At 40.2% G+C, this 15,020-nt stretch overlaps 1 protein-coding gene across 5 annotated transcripts in view; it reads right to left on the minus strand.

Moving 5' to 3' along the window:
- mcf2l2 (MCF.2 cell line derived transforming sequence-like 2) overlaps positions 1 to 15,020 on the minus strand; it is a 109,268-nt gene that overhangs the window by 69,378 nt on the left and 24,870 nt on the right. For all 5 annotated transcript variants that reach the window (XM_023416526.2, XM_087176692.1, XM_087176693.1 and 2 more), the window contains exons 2-15: positions 13,528 to 13,611; positions 10,717 to 10,831; positions 9,912 to 10,002; positions 9,208 to 9,321; positions 8,910 to 9,026; positions 8,600 to 8,749; positions 7,448 to 7,572; positions 7,228 to 7,342; positions 6,548 to 6,667; positions 6,126 to 6,317; positions 4,944 to 5,135; positions 4,663 to 4,849; positions 4,374 to 4,477; positions 848 to 936 (exon numbers count right to left, since the gene is read on the minus strand). In XM_023416526.2, the coding sequence (XP_023272294.1) occupies positions 848 to 936; positions 4,374 to 4,477; positions 4,663 to 4,849; positions 4,944 to 5,135; positions 6,126 to 6,317; positions 6,548 to 6,667; positions 7,228 to 7,342; positions 7,448 to 7,572; positions 8,600 to 8,749; positions 8,910 to 9,026; positions 9,208 to 9,321; positions 9,912 to 10,002; positions 10,717 to 10,831; positions 13,528 to 13,611 (1,795 nt within the window). The remainder of the gene's footprint in view (positions 1 to 847; positions 937 to 4,373; positions 4,478 to 4,662; positions 4,850 to 4,943; positions 5,136 to 6,125; positions 6,318 to 6,547; positions 6,668 to 7,227; positions 7,343 to 7,447; positions 7,573 to 8,599; positions 8,750 to 8,909; positions 9,027 to 9,207; positions 9,322 to 9,911; positions 10,003 to 10,716; positions 10,832 to 13,527; positions 13,612 to 15,020) is intronic.

Consider the following 15,020-nt stretch of genomic DNA (forward strand, 5'->3'; position numbering starts at 1 on the left):
TGCTGTATTGTTACTTGACATGGATGTTGGAGCGTCACTGTGCAGAATGGTGTGTGCACGTGGATGCAGAAGCTTAATTTTGTCACATCACATCTAGTTTGAAGTCAAATCATGACTCAATATGCAATTTACACAAAAATGTGGAAACTTGAAGCCTCCAAACACTGAAAATTGACTTATCAGTGAATTATGAGACGTGTTGTGTCCGGCAGTTACACCTTTGAAATGAATTCTACTTTCATGGTTTCTGGATTTTTCAGAGAGGGAGGGAGTGGATCTAATTTTCAGACATTTTTACCAGGTAACTGAAGTTTTTTTTTTTTTTATGGCAAAACAATACCAGACACAAAATACTCTTCCAGCAAGAGTGTTTTTATATATATATATATATATATCCTAACAAATGTCTGGAGAGGATCTTTAAACAAAGCAGCTGTATATACAAAACTCGTGATGCTAAGGTGGCTCTCATCTGGCTGCCTCTGTACAACACAGAGCAAAATTAAACATGGATAAATTCCACACTGGAGTCCGACATCACCACTTGCACTGTCTCCTGGATGTTAACTCTTACATCATCACCTCTGTCTGAAATGTGCTCTTCACATAAACATGTTGTAAGTGCTACAAATCACTATATTAAAGCACACTTACTTAAAACTATGCACAAAGAAATGACATATAACTGATGCTCTCAGGAAATTGAATTTAGCACTGCAGTGCTACATGATCCCTTGTTTTCTGACACGGTGACACAATGGTGTTATCTTGTCATTATAGTGATGTTACAGTGAAGCAAAGAACAGCATGTGAGCATGTGATCCACACCTGCGTGTTCTGTCCTTACCTGCGCCTGTTGGACAAACTCTCCTCTGTCTCATTGGTCACAACGACATGGGTGGAACCTCCTTGGCTTTCCTCGTGCATCACCTCAATCTGCGACACAAACAAACACATATACATACAGTATACACTTAATTCTCAAGGCACGGGCTTTGTATATTATGTACCATTACAACAAAAACTAAAAACTAAACGTTAACTTGTCTTTTTTTCTCAAGCTTTGATCCAATAGAGCTGTTTAATGTTACATTCAGGCAATCTTTGTCAACTTGTGGTCAGAAAATGACCACCACCATGCAAACACCATAAAGACATGCTGTTTATGGTGTTTGCCTTCAGGTGGTCATCAGTCACTAGGTAAATATTTAACTGAACCAAAGGTGAAGCCACTGCTGAATGCATAGATTACAAGCTGCTTTTTGTTCCTGTCAGCAGCCTGGGTATGAAGGCTTCACTGCACAGGCTAGTGTAATGACTTACTGTACCCTCGCTATAAGGTGGATTAGGGAAATAGCAGCATATGCACATATTAACCTAATACCTTGTTTACAAATTGCATGAAACTGAAACTTGCAATGAAACTTGTTTAGCACTACTACAGCTTTAGTGGCGTGGCGTTCATGCGTCTTGCATCCTGAAAAAAATCCAGACCAGATTTTAAACATGTTTGTTTACACCACATGTGTCTCTGTTGGCCAGATCTCAAAAGTGATAGCAATGGAAATCTACTGTTGTCATTTTCTTTTTGCCACTCTACCACAGAATCAGTAACAGCCGTACTTTGCATTAATAACATGGTACCAGCATGGAGGCACTTTGGTTCATTTGCATTGACATCAACACCCAGGAGTTCTTGTGTGCACCAACATCCATGAGGTGCATGTGTGACAGGTGGAGTTCACTAAGGTTCACAAGGGAAGTGTAATATGCCCAGATAAAACTGTGCAAGAAAAATCTTTTCACAGTTACAATTTTTTGTTTGTCTTTTTGTGACATCTCTGTGCTTCAGTACATTGGCTTTAAATGAAACCATAACTATGAGGTTAATATTTTCCTCTTTAATTTGAGGGTGTTTACACACATGAATTGTAGCTTTACTTTTTACTTGTAGCTATACTGCCCCACAAAGGCAAAAAGCAGTAACTACAGAAGCAGCCAAGTTGGAAACAAGGGGGTTTAAAGTTTTCAGGCTTGACAGCAAACAGAAGTTGGAAAGAAACTTAAGTTCAGATAATGCATTCTGGCTTGGTTTTTATGGTCCGTTTGTAGTTCAAATTTAAAAGATAGTTTTTACATATTTCTATGGCATAAGATTTAAACGGATCTCAGAAAGTCAGAGTCTGCAGGTTAAAACTCAATCTTGACCGAATATGTAGTTGCTGTGTTTTACCTTTGTAGAGCTGTACAGTTTAGTGGGCCGAAGACAATTTGACCAGTTAAGATAAACTTGTCATGTTATCTAATATTTGGAGTCAAATCTTTTCATCCATCTTCTGTCTGAAGTCTATGATCCATAGACATTAGAACAAATAGTATCTCCCCTGGTGAGGCTCTGCCAGGCCTCAAATGCAAACTGACATTTTGCCTTTCGATCTGATCTTCAGTGAGTGACACACCTGCACAGTTGGACTGAGGCCAGCTGACTGACTGCCAGTCAAGAACAGACCTGCTCTTTATGTATCTATATATATATACACACATGCATACATACTGTATATACAAATATATTCAATAAAAACCCTGCCTATTGCCACTTATAAATATAATCAGTTTATGTTTCTAACCACGGCTGACTACATGACGTTATTTGGCACAAGTATTCCCACAGAAACTCCAGAGAATCAGTGCCTTTCAAGGAAAATCTCACCAGCACTTGAAGGAAAAAAAACAAACCCCGCAGGGTTAAACTGAAGGCTTAAACACATGTAATTCAACAGGTTTTTAAAGCATGTTCAAAGAGGTTGATGCAACTAACAACAAGAAGTTAAACTACTTGGTAAGCTTCTGATTTTGGCACTGTGTTCACACAGGAGAGAGAACAGTGAAACGTGACACCTGACAGGCAGGTTTCCAGCCCATCAATTATGGAGGAAGGTTTATGGTCTAACACACCGACACTATCACTACACAGGCAGATCCTGTTTTTCAGCAGCACAAAATAACCTTTGGGCATGCATTCAAATTGTGTACACTGTAAACCGATTAATGAGATCAGAGCAAAATCACAGCGTAGCAGCAGAAGGCAGCAGGGTTGCATAACGATTAGCCAGACCCTCCTTAAACCAGAGGCACTCTAAACCACGATCAACCTCGCTGACAAAACATTGAATCTCAACCAGCTGATGTTCTGGAGTTGATCTCTGACCTTTCCTGAGGAAAGAGTTTGGCTCTAAATGATCCGTTTTTGCTTGAGATTATCAGATGGTGTGTGAAAGTATTATTATAAGCATTACTGATACATAAAAATGATCCCTGTTTTTCAGGATCAATATTCAGGGTTTTGTTAATTTAACCTTTATATAACAGACCTCCAGTGCGCTGTTCTTCACTCTATAGAGGATATGCAATTAGGTCACTTTTCCATGTGATATAACCACCTCACCAAAACAAGGTGACTGTGAATGCCATGAATTGGGCGATCTGTGAAGTTATGTTGAAAAAAGAATCAGAATTGACATCAGTCTGTACTTGTACGCGACAGTGATCGAAATGTGACCAGGAATGTGGTTTCCTTCCACAGAAACTGACTACGTGTTTGTAGCTCCACACCAGGTAAGTTATGTTACCCTTAACAAAGCCTGACGTGAACACTGAGACAGGAGGCCCTACGTCAACATTTTGGGAAATGCACTTATTTTCTCTCCTGCCGAGATTTAGATGAGAAAATCAATACCAATTTCACATATCAATGTGTAGCTGGAGCCAGCTGCCAGTTAGATTAGCTTAGAACAAAGACCAGAAAAAGGAAGACCCAGCATGCCTCCGTCCAAAGGCAACTAAACGCTCCTAGCAACACCTCTGAAGCTCACTAATTACAATATTACATCTTGTTTGATTAGTATTTGGAACAACTGTAGAGGAAAAATGACAAGTTGATGTTTTATGGCGGGGGTTATGTGCTAGACCACTGTGAGCAGTTGCCAGGTAACCAGCAGAACCTCAGGAAAACGGGATATTACTGCTCCTGTTAACAGTCTTGAGACGCAGACTTTAGTTCCAGAGTCTTCAGAGTAGTGATGTCAACTCATTTAATCTCTCTTATACGGCCTGGTACTGAAATCCATTGTCTTTATGATACAGACCGATATATTTTGGTACTACTAAGTATCAGCTACTGAGTCTGTTATGCGGTACCACTTATTCATACTTAAGTGACTAAGAAAGTGACTGTTTAACCTAATTAACCACACATCTTAAATATTGGTACATTGTTGTACATTTTTAGGCGAGATGAAGAGGATCTTAAAAATCATTAAAAAATGCTATTTTTTGATGCAGTGAGATTTCAAAGTGGGACTGAAGGAGGGTACCTTGATGCCTCCCTTGGCCTTGCGTATGTTCTTCCTCTTGTTGGGATCAGCTTCGGCCTGCTGCTTGCCACTGTTCGAGTTATCAGAAGTTCTGCGAGCCAGAGCTGAAATGAATTGAGATGACACCAGCATAAATGATTTAAATCATTTCTCATGACGTCGAGATGAGTTCAGATTATCATATCATATCACAGTCATATCACAGCCAGTGAGATTTCAATAGTTTGAACCTGTTACACCAGATTCATCTTCTGCTGCATAAATTAGTTATAACAAAAATCCAACTCACGCTGCTGGCTCCCTGTCGTCCTGGAGGGGTTCTTCAGTGAGGGCCGTTTGGGAGAGGACTCAGGCCGCGGGGCGACGGGCTGGACTGGCCTCGTCTGTTTAGCTGACAGTCTCTTCAGACTGACGTGCCGCTTTTCAAACATCTCCTGGACATCCTCCAGCCGCTTCAACGCCTTCAGGACACTGGCCTGCAGGCAGGGAGCTCACTATCAACCCTGGTCCTCATTGTTTTTGTAACACAATATCCAGTCATCCTGTAGACTAATGTCTCGTGCACCATACCTTGATATCCTCCGACAGGACAACCTCATACTGGTTGTGGAGGTTCCTCAGCTCAGTCAGTTGGTTCTTTTCCGCCGACTCCAGAAAGCGTTCGATGTCGGTCAGCGCCGATTCTGCCCCTTCCTGCGACTGACACTTATCCACAGCCTGGGATGCCAGCAGGTAGATGCCAGACTCACACCACTGGTTTACCTGTACACAGCAGAGATTCAAACAGGTTCAAACTGATTTCAGTGGAGCAGACACCATCCGTTCCCGTGTGGCGGCTCAGTGGAAAGGTCATGTGTTGAAGTGCCCACTAGGATCAGTTGGGACCTTCAAATCATATTCTTCATGCAGTTTGGTGTTACATGATCACAGGACGACAACTTACATGCAGAATATGAGAAATAAGAACTTCAGAGTGAAATACAAATGGGTATGTAAACAGGAGAGGGGGGAAAAGATATTCTTTTCTAACTTCCTTCCTTTTCTTCTTCTACTACTGGATGATAAAATCCTCAGAGTCATTCACAGTCATTCAGTTATATGTCTAACTGCCATTTGATTTGCCAGTGTAGACACTGTAACTGTAATCAGGGGTCACATTACAAGTTTCAAAGAAGACTGGGGCCACATATTTATATGAACATTTTGGCTCATTGCAATAGCCATGATTTATATCAACAAATGTTGGCATGGTAAAATGCTACGCTAAGATGGTGAACTTGGCAAATAATATAACTGTTAAACACCATTTTGACATTGTGATCATTTGAGCATGCTGACTGTAGCCTTTAACTTAAAGCAACATTGTGCCTTAATGCAGCCACACAGAACCGTAGGGTTTTAGTTTTGTTTCATATAATGAGGGACTGACAAGAAAAAAAAAATCACAAGGTTGACAATGAAAGTAATTAATGGAAGGATGCATACAACCAAGGCAAGAATTTGACTTGAGGTCACAGACAGTGAAATGAAAGCAATTAAGTGATTTAGGAGATTAAAAACAGGTTCAGGAGCCCTCAATAAGTTAAGTCAAAAAGTTATTCAAAGACTGATACAAAGTCAATCTTTGGAGTTTTTGGACTTTTTTTTATCTACACATGCAATGATAGATGATCCAAGTGCAGGGACTCGTGTAGGGCTTGTATTTGTGAAAGTGACGTCTGTAGATGCGCAGAAGTCATAGTATGTCCTCACCTTTTCAATGCCCGTGTGTATCTGCAGGGATTTGGACAAGACGTCTGTCTTTTTCTTGGCCTCATTGCTGAAGTCATCGCAGACCCGCCGGAGCTCTACACACTTGGGTCGAATAGAGTCCACAGCGTAGTGGTTGCTCTGGATCAGCTGGTCACCGTGCAGTGCATGGAGCTGGGCCTTTTCTAGTGTAGGCTGGAAGGATGACAATTCAGAATACATTATGGCAATTTCATTTGTGCACACAAAATGTCCACAGTGTTTTCTAATACATGAATCTTGCAAGTGTGACGCTGGAGTAGAATAAGCAAAGGATTGTTTCCAGCCTCACAACTCAAATGTTCTTATTAATGGCGTGTTCGTGATCTATAAAGCATTAATAAACTGACTTTGACCTTAAGTAATGTTTTGTGTGTGTGACTGACCTGAGCCTTCTCCTCCAGTGTTTTCAGCTCTGTTAGCAGCTGTTCAACTCTGGCCAGACAATCCCCGATGACTGATAAGGTGGTTAGACTGTCGCCCAAACTGTCGAGAGACACTTTGACCTGCAGGAAGAAAGATGGGAAAGAGACAGAGACTGAGAAAAGATGAACAAAATCACTTAATCCACACTGTAATAATATTTATTTTCTCATATCCTGACTCAGCTTCTCCTCAGTATATTTTAAGTCAAACATTCTTTCCATAAATACTGTATTAATGAATCAAGGTGTCATGTTAAGGCCGTTTCGCTCGTTTCATCTCCTGACATTAAAGGATCCTGAGAGAGGGTTCATTTCTTAAGCATGTGAAATGATCATGTTCAGTGTCAGAAATATGAAGGATGCAGATTCAATGAAACATACTGCAATAAGACACCAAACAAAAAAACTTTCCAGCAATTTTAGAACAAGAGGTGTCAGACGGGATGTGAAGCGAAGTCACTGTATTTACAACTTCCAAACCGGCTCAGCCGGACATTTTTTTGTAAAGCTTGTTTTTCAAAGTATGATCTCACAGCTGAAGTCTTTTGAAGCTGTATGAAGAGGAGACACATGTGAGATCCAAAGGCTGCGAGCCAGAAGCATCTAGGCAGACAGAGAGACGGACAGATCTACAGATATACCTCTCTGAAGTCCTGTTCAAAGTGGCGTAGCTGCAGGCACTGCTCCAGTTTCAGATGGTGTTTACACCAGAACTGTTCAAAGGCGTTCTCCGTCTCATCCAGCTGGGCTAGGAGCCTGAAACACACAACAGGAACTTCATTACACACACTCCGAGAGTTTCTCCATGACTGCTTGGAACTGAGAAACATTATATATATATAAAAAATTGCCGGCAGTCACCTTTCCACAGTGGTTTGGTTCTCAGTCTCGTCTGGGTTGAGTTTGTGGTTCTCTGACTTAGCTGCCTGCTCCTTGATACAACCTAACAAAGTGGTGCCCTGCTTCAGAGCTAGCTTTAGTTCATCCTGGTATGGAGACACAGAAGAGTTAGAAATGACATTAGCATCACCTGTAAAATAGCAGACATGTGTATGTGTGTGTGTGTGTGTGTGTATGTGTGTGTGTGTGTGTGTGTGTGTGTGTGTGTGTGCCCCATTTCTACCTATCATTGGAACATGCAATCTGTATCTGGTATGTTATCTAGATAATGACTTTTGCTGGCCCTTTGCATTTATACCCTGTATATGCAAGGGTCGACCGCCTGACCTTTGTGATGCATGCTGTTAAAGCAATGCTGTTGTATTATATGTGCTCTTGAAGCGTTAGCACTGTGGGACATAACAAAGCCATTTGTGTCCATGTCCTCATGGTATGGGCCTGATCACACCGGCATATAAAAAGGCAAGATTTCAGACTGAAATAAATGTATTTCAGTGGATTTGCTGCAACTCGTGGACTTGCTTTCAGAGTAGAGGTAAATTTACACTGATAAACTTTGACCCATTAATCAAAAAGACACTATCTTGTTTGTGCTGACCTTAGAGGGAATTAGACTGACTCCAAATTAAAGCTGTGTGATACCATCAAACTTTTAATAACCCTACTTTGCCAATTAACAAGCGATGAGAAAAAGCTTTCCTCTTCCTATTCATTTTGCCACAAACTACCTGAGCCAAAAACAACGGTAGCCAATGCGTGATCCCCAAAGTAATTATAGGCAAAGCCTCCAGCACCAATTTTACAAATGAGTCTCTCTGTGCCACTTTCTGGTGTGACCGGGCACTGATGTAACTCTCAGTTTCTCTCAAGCCAGTTGACATTTATTTTATCTCACTCAAGCAGAAGACTTAGAGCCTCGTATCACCTTGTGCCAAGTTAATACAGTGGTATGGATTTGCATTTGGGAACCAGTGCAAGTTTTTTTATTATTGTTGGCCATTGGACATCCGCATTTTATGAATCTGTTTCAGCCCAACCACTGATTTTTTTTGTTATGTTATGTTATGTCATGTCATATCTGTGTGAGTTGGTGTATTAAATGTGCGACATCACCTTGAGGTTGTTGTGTTTGTCGGTGTGCGCTGTGAGCAGGTCTTTTGTGCACTGGACGTCATTGGGCAGCTCCGTCTCTGCCAGGTCTGTCCCAAACTTCTGTAACATCTGGGCTGTGGTTTTCACCGTCATGGCAAAGTTCTCTATGGCCTAGGGAAGAAGATCCACATGTGACTCTGCAGCGTCCTAGAATGTAACTGACCATACGGTCGCTGAAAAGTCAAATCTGTGACGTCTCCACAGCCGTTACATTTTGCAAATTCACAAATCACAACAGCTAAAGTTAACGCATCACTGTATGGTTGCTCACAGTTCGGTGATGTATCCACTGACTGTGACAGTACTCCAAGCTTCCTCCAAGCTCCCGGGTCAGCTGCCCTTTATCCACATAGCCATGTAGGTCCGACAGAGAGTTCAGCATCACAATCTGCAAACACAACCAACGCAATACGACACTTTCAGTCATAAACAACATTACGTAACGGTGAGAGTGTGAATGAAAGTGTCATGGTCTAATTAACCACCTTTTCTGGCAAAAATAAAAACATTTTTCTTTGTGATTGAAGCTGATGTTTGCATGATGGTACTTGAGGTATGCTTATCAGTACCTTCATTTTAAAGTCATCCTTATGCAGCTTGATCCCGATGTCTGCTATAGCCCTCTGGAAGAACCTGGATGGCCTCAGCACCAACACCAGCTGCAGGTTTCCTGGAAATGCCCCCTAGATAACAAAATACCATGTAAATTTAAAGTACATCTTTAAGCCATCCCATCAGTTCATTCACTCATTCATTCTGTCATTTTCCTTAACTAGGCTACAAACACCAGCAGGCAAAATCCTGGGATGACAGTGACAGAGACAGTATCAAATCATTAAAAGACCAAATTATTACAGCAGCTTATTATGAGCTTAGCTCCACACGTCTGAGAGCTAGTTGATACTGCTGACTCAGAAGTCATAGACAGCCCAAGTCCAAATATATAAATCATACTTTTTGTCTTTTCACAGCTCATAAAATGAGAGTCACTGACATAACTGCAGCCTTAGAGCTATAGATTCATTTCTATTTTAAAACTGCGAGTGCATATACATCACAACAGTGACTCACAGTATAGGCTGAAGAATCCATTTTGACTCATAGAGAGCATAACTATTTCTATAATGTAAAGTCTCACTAGACAAGGCCTTATTCAACTGCTTTTAACATCCAAGTGCACATTGAAGATGCATTAATATTGTATATATATTATAATATATGCATGTATGCATTTATATGGTGATTTAAATACAAGGTGTCTTAGAGAACTTACAGCAATCCTTGACAGAGAGGCCTTCACTGAGCTCCATTTGTCCTTCCGCCGGTCGATGATGATAATGAAGCCGATACTGGCAGCATCCAGACTGCAGACAGGAGGTAGAGGAGATGTTAACCGGACTTCTACTTTGGACTGATATTTAGTGCTTGTGTGTAAACTGTGTCAATAAAATTCCCCAAAATCACCTGACATGATTAAGGCCCTAAAAGCACTTTCATTATTTCCGGTTTGTGTTTATCCATCGTTTTGTGTGATTTTATTTGCCTCAGTCCTGAAATGTTTTAATCCTGGTTCAACTGTGTAAAGCACTTTGTAACTTTGTTTTGAAAACTATAAATTAAGTTCATCATTGTTGTTATTATTATCCATTCATTCATATACTGCCACTTATGTGGAGTCGGGTTTCGTTAGCGGCAGATGGCAAAGCGAGGTAGTCCAGATGTCCCTCTCCCCGGCAACGTTTTCCAGTTCCTCCTGGGGGACCCTGAGGTGTGAGATAAGGCTCCCCAGCGCGTTCTGGGTCTACCCTGAGGCCTCCTACCAGTTGGACGTGCCTGGAAACTCATTTCAGCTGATTGTATTCGCAATCTCATTTTTCTTTTTGGTCACTACCGCAGGCGAGGGATGGAACGTGGATCGACCGGTGCATCCGAAGCTTTGTCTTCCAGCTCAGCTCCCTCTTCCTCTCACGAGTACGATGCCTGCATTACATCTGCTGTAATGCGTGACTTGATTATGTGAGGATAGCCGCAGTGAAAATGAAGTTTATGTGTATGAGAGTGTGTGTGTGTGTGCGTACCTGGGGATGCTGGTCAGGTAAGTAACTACATTGAGGAAGTCATCATCTGGCACTTCGCTGAAGCTTGAGTACTCTGGGAAGGTGATGATGGGGGCCCCATCTTTCCCTCGCCCCCCTGCAACACAAAACAACCACACACAACATTTACTATCCATCCTTCTTGCATAAAATCACCCTTCTGTCTGATAGTATCACATTTACTATATATTTTGTATTAGCTTGTTCCAGCTTTTCACTGATGCTATATGATGTTATATTGAATGTTTATACTAGATAGAGATCACTTTATACTCATCTTGATTACAATCTATGGTATTGTATTGTTTGGTATTGTATTCCAGAAAGTTAACAAATTGGACCATTTATCTCAAGAAGTCAGAGAACATCAGTGAAATTTCTTTTGGCATGAATATATTGTCTTCTCTTTCCTTGTCTTTTATTGCCCTAGTTGCCTTTCAGCCCAGCTGTAGGCTGAACTAAATGCTAATTCCTTTAAAAACACCATTTAAATCCAGAAAGAAGGAAAAATATTTGACACATAAGTTAAATAACTTAGTCATGGAACATCCTGTAAAAAACTCTTTTAAAATTCTTAAGACAACCATGTTTCCAGCTAAAACTTCTTCCACAAAAATCCACAAGATGGTGACCTTGAGCTAAAAAGAAATAGCTCGATATGACCAAGACGTGCAGCGCTGAAATGGTTCTAACTTTGACACATAAAAGTTTTCCTTTTTTTGGTCTGACACATTTCACACATTCCCTTTTCTCTGCTCTATCACCTACAGTCTCACCAGTCCACACACACACACACACACACACACACACAATTAACTTGCTGAAGATGGAAAGTCTGTGCCTGACATGAAGTGTGTCATGTGGCCTCAGCAACACTCAGCAAGTGTTCACCCTGCTATGGCTTAGATTTGAATACTAACTTTAATGTGAGTATTTATTTTAACATTCATTTCTATGTGGGTAGCCATTACTTGTTCTCTGTCCATTCATCCATTATCTACGCTTGCTTAACCTGTGCAGAGCTACAGGTTGCAATGTGGTAGCTGACAATGCCAACTGCTAAGCCTCCACGCTGCCATTGTATTACTGAAAGAAAATCCTTTCAAAGTGAAACATCTGCTGACGATTCAGTTCACGCTTTCATTTCCTTGGTTTAACTTGGTCCTTACAAATACTTAAAGCTGCACTAATCAACAATTTTACATGAACAATGGGTCAAATGAATGTGAAAGATGTCGGCCACAACAGAGCTGAAAGCGGGAGTTAATATTGGGCTTAAATTCATCAGGTGACCCAGAACCACGACTCCAAATGAATACTAATGGCTAATGGCTATGAATAAAACAATACAATCATATTATCTTGAGAAGAAATCTAAAGGAGGGGCATTTTTACATTTAGGAATAGTCAGCTGTTTGTGGGGAACAACATGACTTCAGTTCAAAGGAGGCTGAACCCTGGTTGTTGACTTGGGAGCAGTTAATGTTCAGCTCAAATTGTAGAAGTTGCAGAACTTTATACAGTGAAAGGTTTCGGTACAACTGTTTGAAACTTCTTGATTATTAATAATAATAATAATAATAATAATAATAATAATAATAATAAATAATAATAATAATAATTAATATTTTATTGTATGAAAGGTGTGATTATATAAACTGGATTTTATTAAATTATCTAATAAAAATTGATATAAGATTGGTTTTCATTTTCATGTACAGAAACTTGTGATGTAAAACACTCAGTGCCCCCTGCTGTTAGACTTGAATACTGCACGTGTATAATCGAACTCACAGGCACCTACAGCTTTTTGCATAGTTACAGTGACAAATCGTACCAGCGTACTTTGATGTCTAAATGCGTACGCATAAAGCACAGAGCAGGTAAGAATTAAATTATTGGCACCTTATTCTACAAAATAAGGAAGAGTAGGGTAACATAAGACACATAAGATAAGGTATTATTACTATAACATAACATTCAATATGGACTAGGTTCTGTGTGCTACAGATGAGATGTGTGTGTGGTTCATGGGTAACTCAAGGGTAACCAGTTTTACACAAAAACGTCACCCAACTGAAAGGATCACCATTCAGCCTGGGAACACAGTCATGTAATGTCCTCTGTATCTCTGGAGGAGCTTTGTCTGATAAACCACATGATGTCCTCAGGACATCTTTCCTTGGGTGCTATTGGCTGCGGTGCATTATGGGAATGTGTTTTTGAGCTACACTCACACAGGAGGAAACTCAGTCAGCCACTGCTAGATTTATATTCTTTTTTCTGATGTGGATTTCCCAACTTTAAAGAAGTGAAATGGCAAATTGCTCCTTCAATTTTTTTGCTGATGAGCACAAAAAAAACACCCTGACTTTGTAAAAGAATCAGGTTAAAAAATAATTTTCTCATGGATTTTACAACCACATTCATTCAAATGTTGTTTTATTTTCTGTTTCAATATGACTTTGTTCCGAGTCAAGAAGAACAGGTCAGCATATGCTTCCAATAACTGAAAAAAAGTTGCGTATTCTGTGGAAATTATACTTTTAAAATCTGTAAATAATCTTTTTCTAATATATAAAACAAGCATCACCATATTCCAGAATTTTCTCCACATTTAATTAACCACACAACAGAGAGCTCTTAAATTTTATCTTTAAATTTTTGGAAGTTGATGTGATTTCAATTATTTAAGTCATGTAACGTTCCTTCCATCTGAATACACAGAGTCACAATCTCTGGGTTGTTAAGCTTCAGGTGTGGACAGCAGGACGTTGGAGTTTTGTTACATACCTGAGAGCAAGGCAAACTGTCGATGAAGCTGCTCTATGATGTCTACAGCCAGGAGGGGCCTGATCTCCTGCTGCATGATCTCATCTGTAAGGAGAGACACACTGATCAGATACACAGTTAAAACATCTATGAATTCCAGACAGTCAGTGAAGAGACATGCACAGTGAGAGTTTTCCTCCCGGAGCTGAAGAATTTTATTTAACAGCATAAACAATATGATCGGAATACGTCATGCAGTATAGCTGGGGAATAAATAAATTGAAAGACTAAAAACAAGTCAGCGAGGAGGGAAACTCGCTGATTAGTGATTTAGCTAGGTGGCAGCTACACATCGAATCAAACAGGCAAATCATAAGATCAGTTATCTAACCAAACCGCAGCCATCAGTCAGAGATCAGAGAAGACATATTATATGGCAACAACCACAATGGCAACCAGCTCTAATTCTGTGCCTCACACTATGTCACATTCAGTAACTAAAGGAAAACAGCGCCTCTGTAAAATAACTGTTTCATAAAGTGGACAGACTGATTAAAAAAAAATAAAAAAATTATAGCAACGCTTAAACCTTAGAGGGAGTGAGGCGGGGACGGCCTGAAACAATAACTCAGGAATTTCAATGAATCCCTGGCCAAACTGTTCATGCAAACCATCAGGCCGCTAATCCTGTTGGCTAACCTTATTTGTTGATGCAACACACTAGCTATACATTTGGTCACTATGTTTTCCAGATTGCAAAATACAAACATTTGTGACTGACCAATATATTCAATTCCAGAAATCATTTTAGTAATTGCACGTTCTTCCCGGAGAAAGTGGAGACTGGCTACTATATAATCATAGCTGCCATCAGCAATGGATAGTTATCATTGATGGCCATTATCAAAGGCAAACACACCCTGACTACAGAAGTAAATATTTTCTTTCTTTTTTTTTTCCTTTTTTCTTTTTTTGGTAAGTGTCAAAATTCCTGAGCTTTAGACTCAGATAATTTAAAAGCTGTTTTCAACCTCATTCAGAAAATATTCTTTGCTCACATCCTGTCATCGCCTGTAGCCTATAGAGTAACTATTTCTGACTGGCATTCATATGAGATATATAGCATACCGGAAAAGAGAACAAAGCATTCTCAGACGTGTCTTTAGAGCATCAGGATTCATGGATACATATGGGTACTCTTAAGCACAGTGTATGGTGAACAAACCTTTCTCTGTCTCTGAGAATAAAGACATGCATTAACTCTGACAGTACTTTTATTACTCCAAAACATGCTTGCGTGTTGGTGGGCCTGGGGACAGACTGATGGGGGAAGAAGAGCACAGTGAGCTAGCCTCTAACTGGGGCAATATCAATGCACCTCTGTTCTTAGTATCTGAGTCTGCTGACCTACCGAGGATGTGAAAGAAGCTGCTTCCATTACAAACTGTTCCACTCAGAAATGATTGGTAGTTTTAGTGATTCTAATAATGAACCGTGCAATGTTTAACAGAAAG

The sequence above is a fragment of the Seriola lalandi genome, unplaced genomic scaffold (assembly GCF_002814215.2).
Source record: "Seriola lalandi dorsalis isolate HSWRI2012SDOR001 ecotype SW California unplaced genomic scaffold, Sedor1 jcf7180002054566, whole genome shotgun sequence".
Classification (NCBI taxonomy): Eukaryota; Metazoa; Chordata; class Actinopteri; order Carangiformes; family Carangidae; genus Seriola; species Seriola lalandi.